The 13,470-nt window shown below is 38.6% G+C and overlaps 1 protein-coding gene across 1 annotated transcript in view; it reads right to left on the bottom strand.

Annotated features, from left to right (window-relative positions):
• Window positions 1-5,218: 5,218 nt before the first annotated feature.
• ZNF804A (zinc finger protein 804A) overlaps window positions 5,219-13,470 on the bottom strand; it is a gene marked incomplete at its 3' end in the record, with an annotated part of 146,126 nt that continues 137,874 nt past the window's right edge. Inside the window, exons 3-4 of the mRNA XM_080347139.1 lie at window positions 10,917-11,047; window positions 5,219-8,504 (exon numbers count right to left, since the gene is read on the bottom strand). Of these exons, the coding sequence (XP_080203265.1) occupies window positions 5,219-8,504; window positions 10,917-11,047 (3,417 nt within the window). The remainder of the gene's footprint in view (window positions 8,505-10,916; window positions 11,048-13,470) is intronic.

Raw genomic sequence — 13,470 nt, 5'->3', positions numbered from 1 at the left:
CTTCAGGAAAAAAAATAAAGAAAATAATTTATCTTTAAAGATCGTATTCATTGCAAACAAACATCACTGCTGATTTAACAGTAGCCTTCTTTAATTAACATAAATGATACTATAGCCATCATGGATTCACATTTGAAGTTTACTTAATTATAATGTTTTTTTTCTCTAGATGTACTTGCACATTTCCACCTTATCCCAGCAAAAATAAAGATCACGGATACATTATTTTACCTAAATATTGTAATGCATGTAGTCCTACTTACTAAAACTTCTAAATGAACCTGTACAGGTAGAAAACTCAATGTTTTCATTAACTTTTTTTCTTTGGTATCAGAATAGAAGGTGCATGTATGTGTTTGTTTCAAAACACTGATGATATATAACAGAAATTTTAAAGATATACCTTTACAGTCATTAATTACACAAATATCCTCACAACAAAAGAGGTAAAAGGCTGATTTAAAATGGATTAACTTTACTGGATTGTGCTCCTTATTGTACCTTATGAAATTATTATTCAACTGAAAACAGCAAGTATTAGAAAGTTTTAATAAATAAAGAGCCCTAATGCTCCGAGTCAAAATAAATCCTCAGTAGTATTAATATTAATGGCAAAGCTTCCTCAGACTTCATTGGTTTCAAAATTTCACCACCAGGTCAAATTTCAGGCTCAAGGTAGAAATTCTCCCAACTTTTTATAAAATCCATAAAATAAAACAGAAACTTCAAGCAAAATAAGATGTCTTATAATTCTTGAAGTTGATACACTATTTTTTCAGCTAAAAGTAATAAAAAAGCCTGATTGTATTCATAAATATATACATTTCAATAAACTCTGATAATCTTACCAACAGAAAAAGAGAAAACTTCATAGTGTTCCTGAAGTAAAGGGGAGAAGAAAAGATGTAAAATAACATACAAAACCATGCCTGTTGCAAACTTTAAATCTAAGTGAACTATAAAATAACACACCCATTTAGATAGTAAGCCATATCAATTTAAAAATATCAAATTATCTTTATACAGTAAAAATGTCTTTACTTTTGATAGAGTTAATATAGCTTTGTAAAATTTTACAAGTAGACATATTGCATAAATATTTGTACTGCTATATATATACAAGTCTTTAGGCTATGTACAGTAATGAATATCAGACAATGAATGTATGGACTTTAGAATGTGTAGACTATGAGCACCATAGTAAAATACTCAGTAAATAAAAATTTACCACCTTAGTTACAAACAAATAACTGTCTTCAAAATACATTCACATGGTCATAATGTATTGCCTTAATCTGGGAAAGTTAACAAAAACCTTAACAATGCAACAGGAACAATTTTTGGTTGGTACAAATAAATGAAATTCCACCAAAGTCAGAAGTTGTACATTGATTTACACCAATTAGGAGTCTGGCCAAATAAACTGGAAGCTGTATTTTAAAGGCAGCATATCAAGTAAATATTATCATAATCCAAAAAACGTATTTTGAGAAAAATACACAATTATAGAAAATTAACTCGACAGAAAAGTCATAGCCATGTTGTATATTGCGTAAGTATATTATCATGTACAGTAATATATTAAAGATAAATGGATGTCCCAGAAGTCTTCAAAAGCTTAGTGTGAATACCATATCCAAGTGAGTTTTTAAGAAAGTAAAAGTTTATTAACTAATAAAAAGTTAAAAATGCAAGTAAAGATGTCCTTTCTTCACAATGATTTCATTGTTGTTTCATTACACCAAACGATAGAAACATTCTGACTTAAAAATATTCCATAAAAGCTGCTTCTTTTACCCATGTTTATGATCGTTCACTCTTGTAGAATTGGAAATCTGGTGTTTTCTCCCCAGCTTGCATAGCTTCTAGTTTGTGAAGGAAACCAAATAAACAATTTGATTTTTTGCTTGTATTAATAGCAGTAAAAAAACTCCTACATACTTACAGACAAGATAAGAGAGTCTGATTACTCCAAACTGCCCGTAACAATGAGAGATAATTATGTTCCTTAATGCCCGAAAGCTCCTCTAGACCATTACTCTATAGTTCACATTACCTGAGAAATGGTACTTCTTCCAGAAAGTCATAGTCTGGACAGACTGCAGCTTTCCAAGGACCAAAAAAAAGATACTCTTCTCATCTCAGCGGAACAGATTAACTTCAAGCATTTCTCTGTGGAGCTGTTCTTAGAAATCACTTAATAAAATCTATAACCTCATTTAGGTTTAGGTCTAAAGATTAAATTCTTGCAATTGAGGTTTATCACTTCTACTGTTTAGACTGGGAAGACAGCCCAATAATTATAAAAACTGGCAAACCGGCCAGGAGTACAGGCACACTAGATATGTGTACATTTGAAATTTCAAAAGTAAATTTATTAATTTTAAAAATTTAGTGGAATTTACCTAGAATGACAAAAATTCTATTACTTAGTGTTTTCAATTATTTTTATTTATAGACTACCAAGTTAATGAATAAAAATACACATTTAATCTAAAATATCAGATAAAAGATAAAAAAAGAAGAATTACCCTTACACAGCTTATTCAAAGTTACATATTTAAGAATAAAGCAGAAACTCAAAAGAGTAGTTTATTCAGTCATTTAATTTAGCGTGTTCAATTTAAAACTAACTTGTGATTTATTTTTATATTGGTTTTGCTTTTACATATGAAGTTACACATACAAACAGTTCTAGCACTAAAGGCAATGTATTAGAAAATTATTACATGTGATGGCTATCAGTATTTTAAGTAGTTTATACACTATCAAAAAGCAATTACAGTAGATAAGAAAAAATTATGCAATGTCTTAAATGTGTTTAACAACTTAAAATAGAAAAAAACGTAATTTAAATTGTAAGAAAAAAGGTAACGTGCAAAGCTGTTTGGACATGTTTTTGAAAAACGTTGACTTCTAAATTAATAGATGGGATTTTTCAATGAACGTTGCAATTGAAAACCTGAGATTGGCAATTTTAAATCTTCTGCCAGATTAAAATGTATGGATATGATCCCATGCAATCATAATTGTTCTACATGGTTTATTTTTTCAAGCATACTGTTCTATAATCAGGTGGATTTTGTCTTTGATAAGATATCAGAACCCTGGTGACCATCTACACTGACTAGCACAAAAATACCAAAGCCAGCACAAGTCAGCTGAGATGGGAGATGAAGGAGCTACCACCCACCTTGCACCTTCAAATAGAGATTTCCACGCTTAGAGCTCGCTTGGCACCTGCGTATTACAGGAGGTAGTGGAGACATACAGATTACGCTCTTGAAATAAAGGAGTATAAAGTCATTTATATGTTGTATTTTTCAGGTACCAGACAAACTGAAATGGGCATTCACCTGAAATAACAACTAGAGAAAAAATGCCTTATTTACGGCATTAGAGGGACAGATGCTCAGCAACATCCCACTCTGTGCCACAGCCTCAGGCAGGGGCTCTCCAGAACCTGACTGCTCATCTGCTCCTTCTTATTGACTTTTTGCTTATTAATGTAGTTTAGCCCTTTGTAACTGCATGACACGGAAAACTCACATCCCTGGAGCAGCTGACACTGTAATCATAATGGCAAGATGCTCTTTGCTATAGTTTTAATGTAATATTACAGTAAAACTTGCAATATTGATATAGGTAAGTTCTAACGCTATAGACGCAGAAAATAATACCCAGATATATATGTTTTAAGATATAGTATTAGTCCTCAAATGGATAATGTCTTTAACTATTAATATGCAACGTATATTAATAATATTCCAAAATTACTATTCTTTTAGTTCAACTGTATATGTTTTTATTATACTATATAAAAATATGGAAAGAAGTAATCAATTGGAGAGCTAGCACCTACCTTTAATTATTGACGGCCTACCTCTAGCACTAACAGTCATGCTGCAAATCCTTAGCTTCACTCACATGATTACATATCATTTTAACTCAAAGAGATGGCTCTGTCTCAGAACCACTTCTGGATTTACTCCAGACCATCACAGGTGTGGGCGTGATCTGTCTCATACTACAGCAAACGGGAAGATTTCCCGGGCTGAAGCTGGGCGAGGTTCAACAGCAAGAAAAAGGTTGCAGAGGTAGGGAGAATTCTCTGAAATACAATTAGAAATAGTGGCAATATATTAGCATTACTTAAATTTCTATTCTATGTTATTCTATTGATTTACGAAAATGCTGCAGAAAAGCAGGGGGTGAAGAGAGGTAAGAATTTGAATAAAACCCTGGTGAGTTCCCCATGTGAAGCTGTTCCTGACCTCCCCTCCATGTCTATGTGCTCTTGCTTTCGTCATGTATTGCACAGGCACCGAGGTCCTTCACCCCGGCAGACCTGTCCCCCACCTATTCACTACAACCAATACCTCCTTCAAGTCAAACTGCTGTTGATATCTTCCTTTCCCGCCCTCCCCCCGCCCCAATCGCTGATGTTATTTTTGTTACATTGTCTTGTTGTGGTTTAGTATAGAAGGGATTAGCTCCAAAAGTCAGCAGTTTGCGCACATACTCTTAAGTAGGTAAAATTTGTCACAATGACATCAAACCGCTAACAGAAACAGATCTGTTACCCTTTCTCTCTTGCTCAGTGTGACAGCTGCCCTCAAGGTATTAGCCTCTCAGCCTCCCTGATAAATCACTGACGCGTAGGAAACCTGATTATCCCAACATAGCAGGGGTTGAGGATGCTATTCAGCTGCAGAAGAACATGGAAGAACAACATCCATGAGGCTTAGAATGAAAGATTTTTTATATACTTAAGTAGTTAACAAAAATTTATTGCAAGAGATAGTTTGTCACTAGATTTACAGTTTCAGATAACATAGTACAAAACATAGTGCATCGGCTTTGTCTAAACATTAAATAGGTGCAAATACACAAAGATAAAAAACAAAAAAGTGAATACTTTACAACATAAGTTATAGAACTATAAATATATTTTATATACATTATACATATTCTAAGACATGATTTTCACTTATATATAGAGTTCATATTAGTATCAGGCTATTCAGTGCTTTAGTTATGGTATAGGTCTGAACTTTACATGAATGTTTGCATCATTATACTTACAGTAAATGCTTCCCAAGAAACAAGGGATTTTAACCAGTTTATCTCACAGAACCGCTTTGCAAAGCTGAGGGGACTGTAGAAACAGCAGGACCAGTTAGCTGAAGGCTCCTTCTCCCATCCCCGAGAACCCGTCCTAAAAGAGGGGCTGCAGGGGGATGACAGCTGGGTGGGGGGACAGCAAGGATGGGAAGACGGTGTGTGGCAGCGGGGGAAACGCCAGCTGGGTCGGGTGCAGGACAGAGGGCGGCAGCAGTGGCAAATGTGGTGGGGCAACGAAAGCCACATGTCCCCCTGGGCAAAGCCTTGGTCCTACTGGTAGATGAGGTAAAGGTGCTCTGGAAAGAGCCGGGACTTGCGAGAGGAACTGCTGGTGTGGCTGGAGAACCTTCAACGTACTGGCGGTGGCGGCGTTCTGCTGAAGGATGGTGTGGTGGATGGTGGTGACAGAGGTAGAACACAGTGGCGGCTGCAAGGGTAAGGGCTGCAGCGGGGAATTCGGGGGCTGGATCGCCAGGGGAGGGAAGGTGAACTTCACTTTGTTGGCCAGCATGTTTTGTGGTATGATCTGCTGATATGCCTCGGATGGGAGATCCTTGAATTTTTCGTGGTTGTCTGGAGGGAGTATCAATGCCTGATCGGGTAGGGTGAAGGGGGCTATTAACTGCTCCGTAGTTAAAAAGGTATGACTGTTTACATGTGCTTCTTTGAATGGCAAGGGTGGTGGGCTGCTGAATATGGCAGGATTACACTGTACCCATTCACTGGTCACCTCATTGATTTTCTCACGTGGTAGAGACTCAGCCAATTCATAATGGCAAAGATAAGATTTAGGAGGAGCTTGTTCCAAATGTCTGTTAGGGAGAGGAACTTTGTAATGAGCTTGGTTTTCAAGACAGTTGCCATTTTCTTTTTTCTTTTCATCTTGCAGAATGTCCTGTGTGCTGGCAGGTGCCGGAGCACCGTGCTCAGGAACAGAAGCAGAAGAACCTGTGATGACATCGGAAAATGTGCTCGGAGAGCTTTCCAATGCTTTGCATGCCATCAGTTTGCCATTTTCCACCACATTTGAACTATCAGTTTCTAGAGATGCCTTGCTCTCCTCCTGCTGCATTGTTTCATCCATACCTTTTGCACCATCAGCTTTAGGATCCACTCTATTTTCCTCTAGGCTTTCTTGAGTCAAGAAGTCCCCCAAAATATTTAATATAGAATTTGCAGAATTTTCTTTGGAAGGTTTGGTCTCACTTCTTGCATTCCTGTCAAGCAACACATGATGGATTCTAGTTTTCCTTCTCCTGCGTTTCCCTCTTGACTTGTGATGTGCATGTAAAGTATGCACTTGCACTTGATACTTCTCTGCTGCTGACTGTCCATACGAGCTTTCATCCGATGAAGAGGAATAGGTATGCTGTCTCCGCTTGCGGTGGGATTTTTCATGTTCCTCTGTCAGAACGTTGTAACCTCTCTTTATGGACTGGTTTTGACTCAGACTCTTCTCCTCACTGCAGTGTCCTAAACATTTATGCTCAGGGCTACAGCTTGACCTCCTGACTTTCCAGCTACAAGACATTTTAGGGCACCTTAAGAGGGGCCTCCTGGAGATTGGAGCCAGCTGCTGGGACTGTCTCCGAGAGCTGGCTTTGCTCTTTCTGTGCGATTGCTTACAACCATGGTGTTGGCTGCTATTTTTTGCACTCCAAATGTCACACCAGCCTCTGTCCCCATGCACACGGTCTGATGCAGACATCACTCTCTTATGACCATTTTCGATGCCGAGTTTTTGATATGACTGCTGTATCTCATCTGTAGTGAGCCAGATATTCCCCACATCATGTCTGCACCTCTCTAGGTTATTCTGGAGGTTCTGATATTTATTTTCGTCTCTGTAACTGATTTCTTCTTCAGTCACTGAGGACATCTCAATTTCTGCCACTGTTGTGTTCCCACAGTGATGATGATGACAATGACATAATTTTCTTCTCCTTTTCCGTTTTCTACTTTTGTGAAGCCATTTTTCATGGTTTTCTTTGATCCAGATTTTGTTATATTTCTCATCTGTCACAGTGTTTTGTTCTAAGTGATTTTTAGATATGTGATACTTCTCTATTTTTCTAATCCTGAATGACTCATCCAAGGACACTTCATTTTGATTTTTTGCAAGATCACAATTTCTGATGAGGGAAACATCGCTTATAAGGGGTATTGTATAGTTGCACACATTTTTATTCATCTCTGTTTCATGATCACCACACTCTGAACTAGGTTTACTTGTAAAATCTGAGGCTATGCTATGGTTGGATTCAGTTTTACGGTGCAAATGAGGTATGTTTGCCTGATTCTTGGGCTTCTCTTGGCTGTCACTCATTCTTGATGACTTGAAATCAAAATATAAAGGGTTACAGCTATAAGAAATCGATGGGTCTGTACTTGTGTAAATTAACATTTCTGATGGCCACTGAAGAATATTTGATCCATGTTTGCTAAGAACAGGAAAAAAGGGTTCACAAGGTCTCTTGCGCATGTCTGGTTTACTTTGTGGGGATCTGGTATTAGCTCCTTCAGGTGGCGATGGAACTAATGCATCTGACCCAAGCTTTTTTATTTCAGGTTCAGTTGTGGATGAGTCACTACTCCCATCTTTATCATTTTCCTCCACAACATCCTGCAGAGATAAACAATCCTCCACAATCTCCTGCACAAGATCTCCGTTCGCCTGCAGCTCGTAACCGCTGCAGTCCAGGGGCAGGACCTGAGCACTGCCCAGAACCGCGGGCAGCGTCTGGTCCGGCAAGTCTGCGGCACCTACATCAATACCACAACCATCCACGTCCGAGGACACCAGTTGCTTTGAATGGGACACAGGAGGAGCTAATACAGGACTCTCTAGCACCTTTTCTTCACCACCCAGGTCTTCTGACTCCTGAGCTTCAGGAGCTTCTGCTGTGTCTATGCATTTTTCCATCAGTGGGTCAAAACAGTTATGTTTCTCCTCAGGGCACAGGACTATTTCTGCTGCTGAAGGAGACTGAAGGTTACATGCTCCTGGAACAAACCTACTTCTTCTGCTAAATCCATGCTCCATAGAGGTTTCGTCATTATATTCATAGAAAACAGCAGCCGAAGACTCCAGTTTGACTACTGCTTTCTTAGGAAAAGCAAAAGAGAACCCAACTCTATGCCCGTGAGCTCCTTGAACCTGATCTCCACATTTGTTAGCGTCAGATTTATCACTACATGCATGTCCAACAGTGGAAGAAATGACAGAAGTTACATCTTTACAATTCTGCGCATCATGCACTAAAGTACAGCTGAAATCCTGCTTGTTGGCAGAATCTATGGCAGCGCTTTGTGGGATATCACTGCAATGATCTCGCACAGTCACTGTAGTGGATTTAAACATAGGGCCACTTCCAGGAGCACTAGGAAGGAAAGCAAAACTCGGAGTCAGTACCTTTCAGAGAACAGCAGACATAACGTTTGGTGTTACATTGGTATCTGAGAGATTTGTTTTAAGGAAAGAGGAAGCATCTGTGGATACATAGATTTAGAATATTAAAAAAATGACATATTTTATAATAAGATGAGGTAACTAGTACAAAAAAAAAAAAAAAAAAAGAAAAGATTAGTGAATACTGTGGCCCCACTTCCTTCATGTGAACTTGTCAGCTGAAGGGCTAATGTTCCTAACAAGACAGTTCACTTTTCTTAAACATACTGGCTGGCCTAAGAAAAGACTGTGTATCTCCCTAGAAATCTTGTTTATCTTCCCAATAGATCATCGTGGTTACAACACTATTACAAACAGCAGAGGTTTTACATTCCTTTGGGCTATATAATATAGTAAAACAGAGAGCACCTCACAGACCACTTCCCTCTCAGTTATCACCTCAATGACTGCTGCTCTGCCCACGGGCAATCACCCAGCAGCTCCCATCCTATTTGTGTTCACAGACCAAACCGCCGCAATCTCAGCAATTTCTTTCATGGAAAAATAATATTAGGGAGAGTATTTCAGCTGACAGTAGTGCAGCAAATGATTCATGCCTCTTGAGAAAAAGTTTATCACTGTCTACTTCTGTTCTTCATTTCATGTCCTCTTCCCATCTGTTCTATTTCACTTAATAGGAAGCAAAGAGAAGAGCAAAACTGTTTAAGCTGCAGATTTTCCAGGATCCACAGGAACTGCTCAGCACTAGGAGTAACAGACCCATGGTAAAACAATTTTTTTTTTGTTTGTTTTAACCAAATTATTCTGTGTTACAGCACTGAACAATACTAGATGATAGGTCATTGGGAAAACTTGCAAATGTCGTTTAGGACCCCCAGATGTGCTGAGATAAAGAACAATGAAGTTAATCTAATGGGTTTAGAAATTAAGGCAGAGGTTTTATGAGAAAGGAATTCCTCAAGAGAATTCCTGCCTTGTCCAGTTCTTCATAAATGTAAAAAATATATTAAAATTCCACACACAAATCCTCTCTTTAACAGAGTAAAATGGTGACTTCTACAAAACCAATCTAGAAAATACCAGTTTAAAATATCCTGTGTGTCTGTCTGTGCCACACCTCTAAGCATCCAAAGTGGTAGTAAACAGCAATTCTTAAATAGAGAATTAAAGCTCAGAGATAAATTCTCCTTTAGGAAGTAGAAGAAGGATATTAAACCAACAACAACAAAAAAACCCAACAATCAGACAGACAAAACAGAAACAACAGAAGCCCACAAAATCTGTGATCACTAGCATGGAAAAAGGGAAACAATAAGCTCCTCTTTCTCCTGAAATATGATACATCCAGATTTTGCAGTATGTTTATGGGGAATAATACCAAATACCCTCAAGTATTAAATGTGGACAGTTAACTGACAGATGAGAAAGAGTCTCTACATGAGTTATCATAAAAAGATACAAAAATTAAAATGAGGTGTCATGTTGCTCATGTCAAACAGACTTCCCCACATTCACATCCCATCCACCTGCTTAGACAGACTTTGTCTCAGCATGCTGCCCACCATCCAAACTATGGAGAAAGAGACTACCACTGAACAAGAGCTACAACTTGGCTGGATTTCTCTGGAAGATCATCTGATGAGATGAAGTCTGGATAAAAACAAAACATTTGTGTTTGAGCATCTACTTCTTTGCTTTTTCCCCCTGAGATTCCACTGTGAAAAGCTGGTATATATATATTTTCAGTGGCTTGTCAGTGTTACAACTGTGTCATATTTAAGTGAGAATACAGTTATAACTAGCAAGCTCAATATTAACTTCAACAATATGCCTAGATGTGATACTAAAATGTATGACTAGCAAGGAATCACTTTTGCAGAGGGAGGTAAACACTCTGTTGAGCTGGCGAAAAGGACCACTTACCTTTTAATATTAAAAAAACAGCTATTGAAATCTAGAACTAGATTTCTGGATGCTTTCCCAGGCGAGCAGTTTGAAAACTAAATTGCAGAGATCTGTTACATCCTAGAAAGACAGACTGTGTTCCTCACCTCATCAATGAAGTAGTGTCAGCCTGCAAATGCATGACCTACTTCACTCAGCTTTCAACCAGTGTGCCTGCTTTTATGAAATATATATGAAACACATCTTTTTAAAACTAAAAATACATGTCATTTTAGCTCCACTGAAAAAGCAACGTTAAACATTCATTTCTGCACACAGTGTGAATCAAATTACTGTACGCGTACTGCTTCAAAATGCCATAAAAACATTTGTGGGGCTCCAGCCAAGGGACTCCAACAGCCCCAGGTCCCACAGCACCAGCTAATAATGGAGGGATTATTTTAAAGCAATTTTAAAGTTTCAGCAGCTAGGCACTTACCACGTTGTCTCTTTCCTTAGCTCGGCTAGCTTGTGCAAACGTTGAAGGGCTTTTTCCTGTTTCCTTTCATCTTTTCGTGACTTAGATGCTACATTTCGAGCGAATTCCCTCTGTTTCAGTTCTTTCAGTCTCTGCAAGACATAGTCATACAACACACACAAAAAACCCAGGGATGATAAACATTTATCATGGCAGTTACTTTCTGGTAAGCACTCATGGCATGAATTATTTTTCAGCCTAACCAAAGTGACCTATTCAATACACTCATACATTTCAAGTGAATAACTGAAATACACAGAGATGCTTGAAACAGGCTGGCTAGGTTAGAGATAACCTAGAAAATTTTACAGTAGCTTTTGTGATTAATGTAGACCAGCCTCAGTAAGATGAGGCAATGTTCATCCAAAATTTTGCTCATGCCTCCCCTCCGAAAACCTCCCCCACAGTCTGACTGCTCTCTGAAATCGTAATAAAAAATAATGAGACCACTTCAGGTATTTTTCTGCACAGCTGCTCTGTAGCCTGTTGATCCCCCAGTCAGTATGAGCCTTGAGTTTTTCTACCCAAGGGCATAGCATTTGCCACTGCTGAACTCCAGTAAGTCCCTGTTAGCCCTTTTCTCCAGCCTACCAAGGTCCCCCTGGACCTGCCCTGCCACGTTATCAGTGTGGTATCACCTGCAAAGCTCCTGAGAGCGCACTGTCCTGCCAACCAGGTCATTTCCGAAGATGTTAAAGGGTCCTGACCCAGCGGCCATCCCCAAGGGATGTCATGGTCTTTGATTTTGCAATGGGAAGATCTTTTGGGGAAGAGCTTGTTTCCTGTTCTTGCTGGTGTCTCACTGAGCAGTTACACAGACACTGAGGTTCGATCCACCATCTCATTCGATTTCATCTCCAGCCTGTTTCTTTAGGGGGAAGTTAAAGTGTACAGCTTTGATTCTCCACATGAAAAGGGGATTTTGTTTTCTTTATATCACAAAAGGACAGTGTGCAGAGACCTTCCTAATCCTTCATGTCAGCAAAAGGTATTCCTGCAAGTTCCAAACCTCATCAGTGTACTGCCCAATTGCTCAGTGTGTCCCCAGTGTGGCTCACAGTCTAGATGACATCAGCCTATGAGATCATAATCTGATGATTCTGGGCAGAACTCAGTAACCTGCCAGTGTTTCAGTGTCTGAGAGCTAACAGCTGGCCATGCACAGGGCCCATGCGGGTTTGTAAAAGCAATAATTCTAACTTTAAATTGCTTGAGTGGTATTGAGAGCTCTCCCTTTACCGGTAGGCACATGTTGGATACACATGTAACGGAGTCAGTAGAACTTTATAAGCATTGTTCTCTTGCTCCTTGTCAATTTTTTATCGTGCCCCTTTCTGTGATTTTTTTTTTTTTCCTATATACAGAAAAATATCTCTCATTTAACATCATTCATGTACGCACTGAATTTGTCTTTGCCATTTTGGGTGATGCTAATGCTACCTTGGCAGTCCATTTTATGCCAAGAAACATACATGTAGAAACATGCTGAGAAAACAAACACATGCTTGAAGAAAAATGAGCACTACTCTCTTTTCAATTTATGCATTATTTTTCCAATGACTGGATATTCCTTTGAAGACATCCTTGATAGATACAGAGAAATAATTTGAAAGATAATCACTTCTTCTATCATTTATATTTCATAGATAGAGTTATCAAAATTTGTGCTAATACACTATAAGGTTATAAATTCACTCAAAAGTACAACAACTTTTTTCCAAGAAAAAAGGCTTGAACGTGAAGCATCATTTTCATTTAACTTTTCTTAAATCTGTGCATCCCTGTTTTCCTAAAGATAGTATGATGCTGACTCTGCTGCCCATCAGCCACTTGTGAAACTCTACGTATTTAATTTCATAGGTGACTTCTGAGTCATCAGAATATCAGAGAAGAAATTAAGTTTCCCTTCCCCTCCCCATCCTCCAGCCCTTGGCATTTAAAGACAGGATTTCTTTCAGTTTTGTAGAGTTCAATAATTCTTCAGTTTTTTTCCCCCTCAAATGTGTAAGGAAAGAAGTACACAACAAAGCCAGAGAAGAGAGAAAAAAGGCTGTTTTTTCACAAGGTTAAAAAGGAGAAGCTGAGCTGTATACAAATTCATAATCATCCTCCAGCAGCAGCACTTTACTGTAATTACTGGGATGATTATGATTACTGATTTGATTCTGACCAGATTTTGACCCCTTTTCTCTTACTGCTGAAAGCTAGCAGGGCTCCACACCATCAGGAGAGCCGAAGTCAACACGACTCCAACGTTTCAGGGTGCAAGCAGGGTCTCTCACTGGGAACAGGGACAATGCTGCTAAACGAGGTTTTATGTGATCTTGGAGGCACAGAAGATGTGTTTCATGTCTATCATTGCCAACCAAACATCATTCTACTGATCTGAGCCTCTCGTCAGCTGGATCAGTCATTATCTGTTTAGCACATACCAGTTCTCGTACAGAAGAACTGCTCACAAATCATAAGCAATATAATTGTTCTCCCTGATTGCTACAAGTGGGTGTCAATGTGT

Source organism: Nesoenas mayeri, assembly GCF_963082525.1.
Source record: "Nesoenas mayeri genome assembly, chromosome: 6".
NCBI lineage: Eukaryota > Metazoa > Chordata > Aves > Columbiformes > Columbidae > Nesoenas > Nesoenas mayeri.
This window is presented reverse-complemented; position numbering and strand designations above follow the sequence as displayed.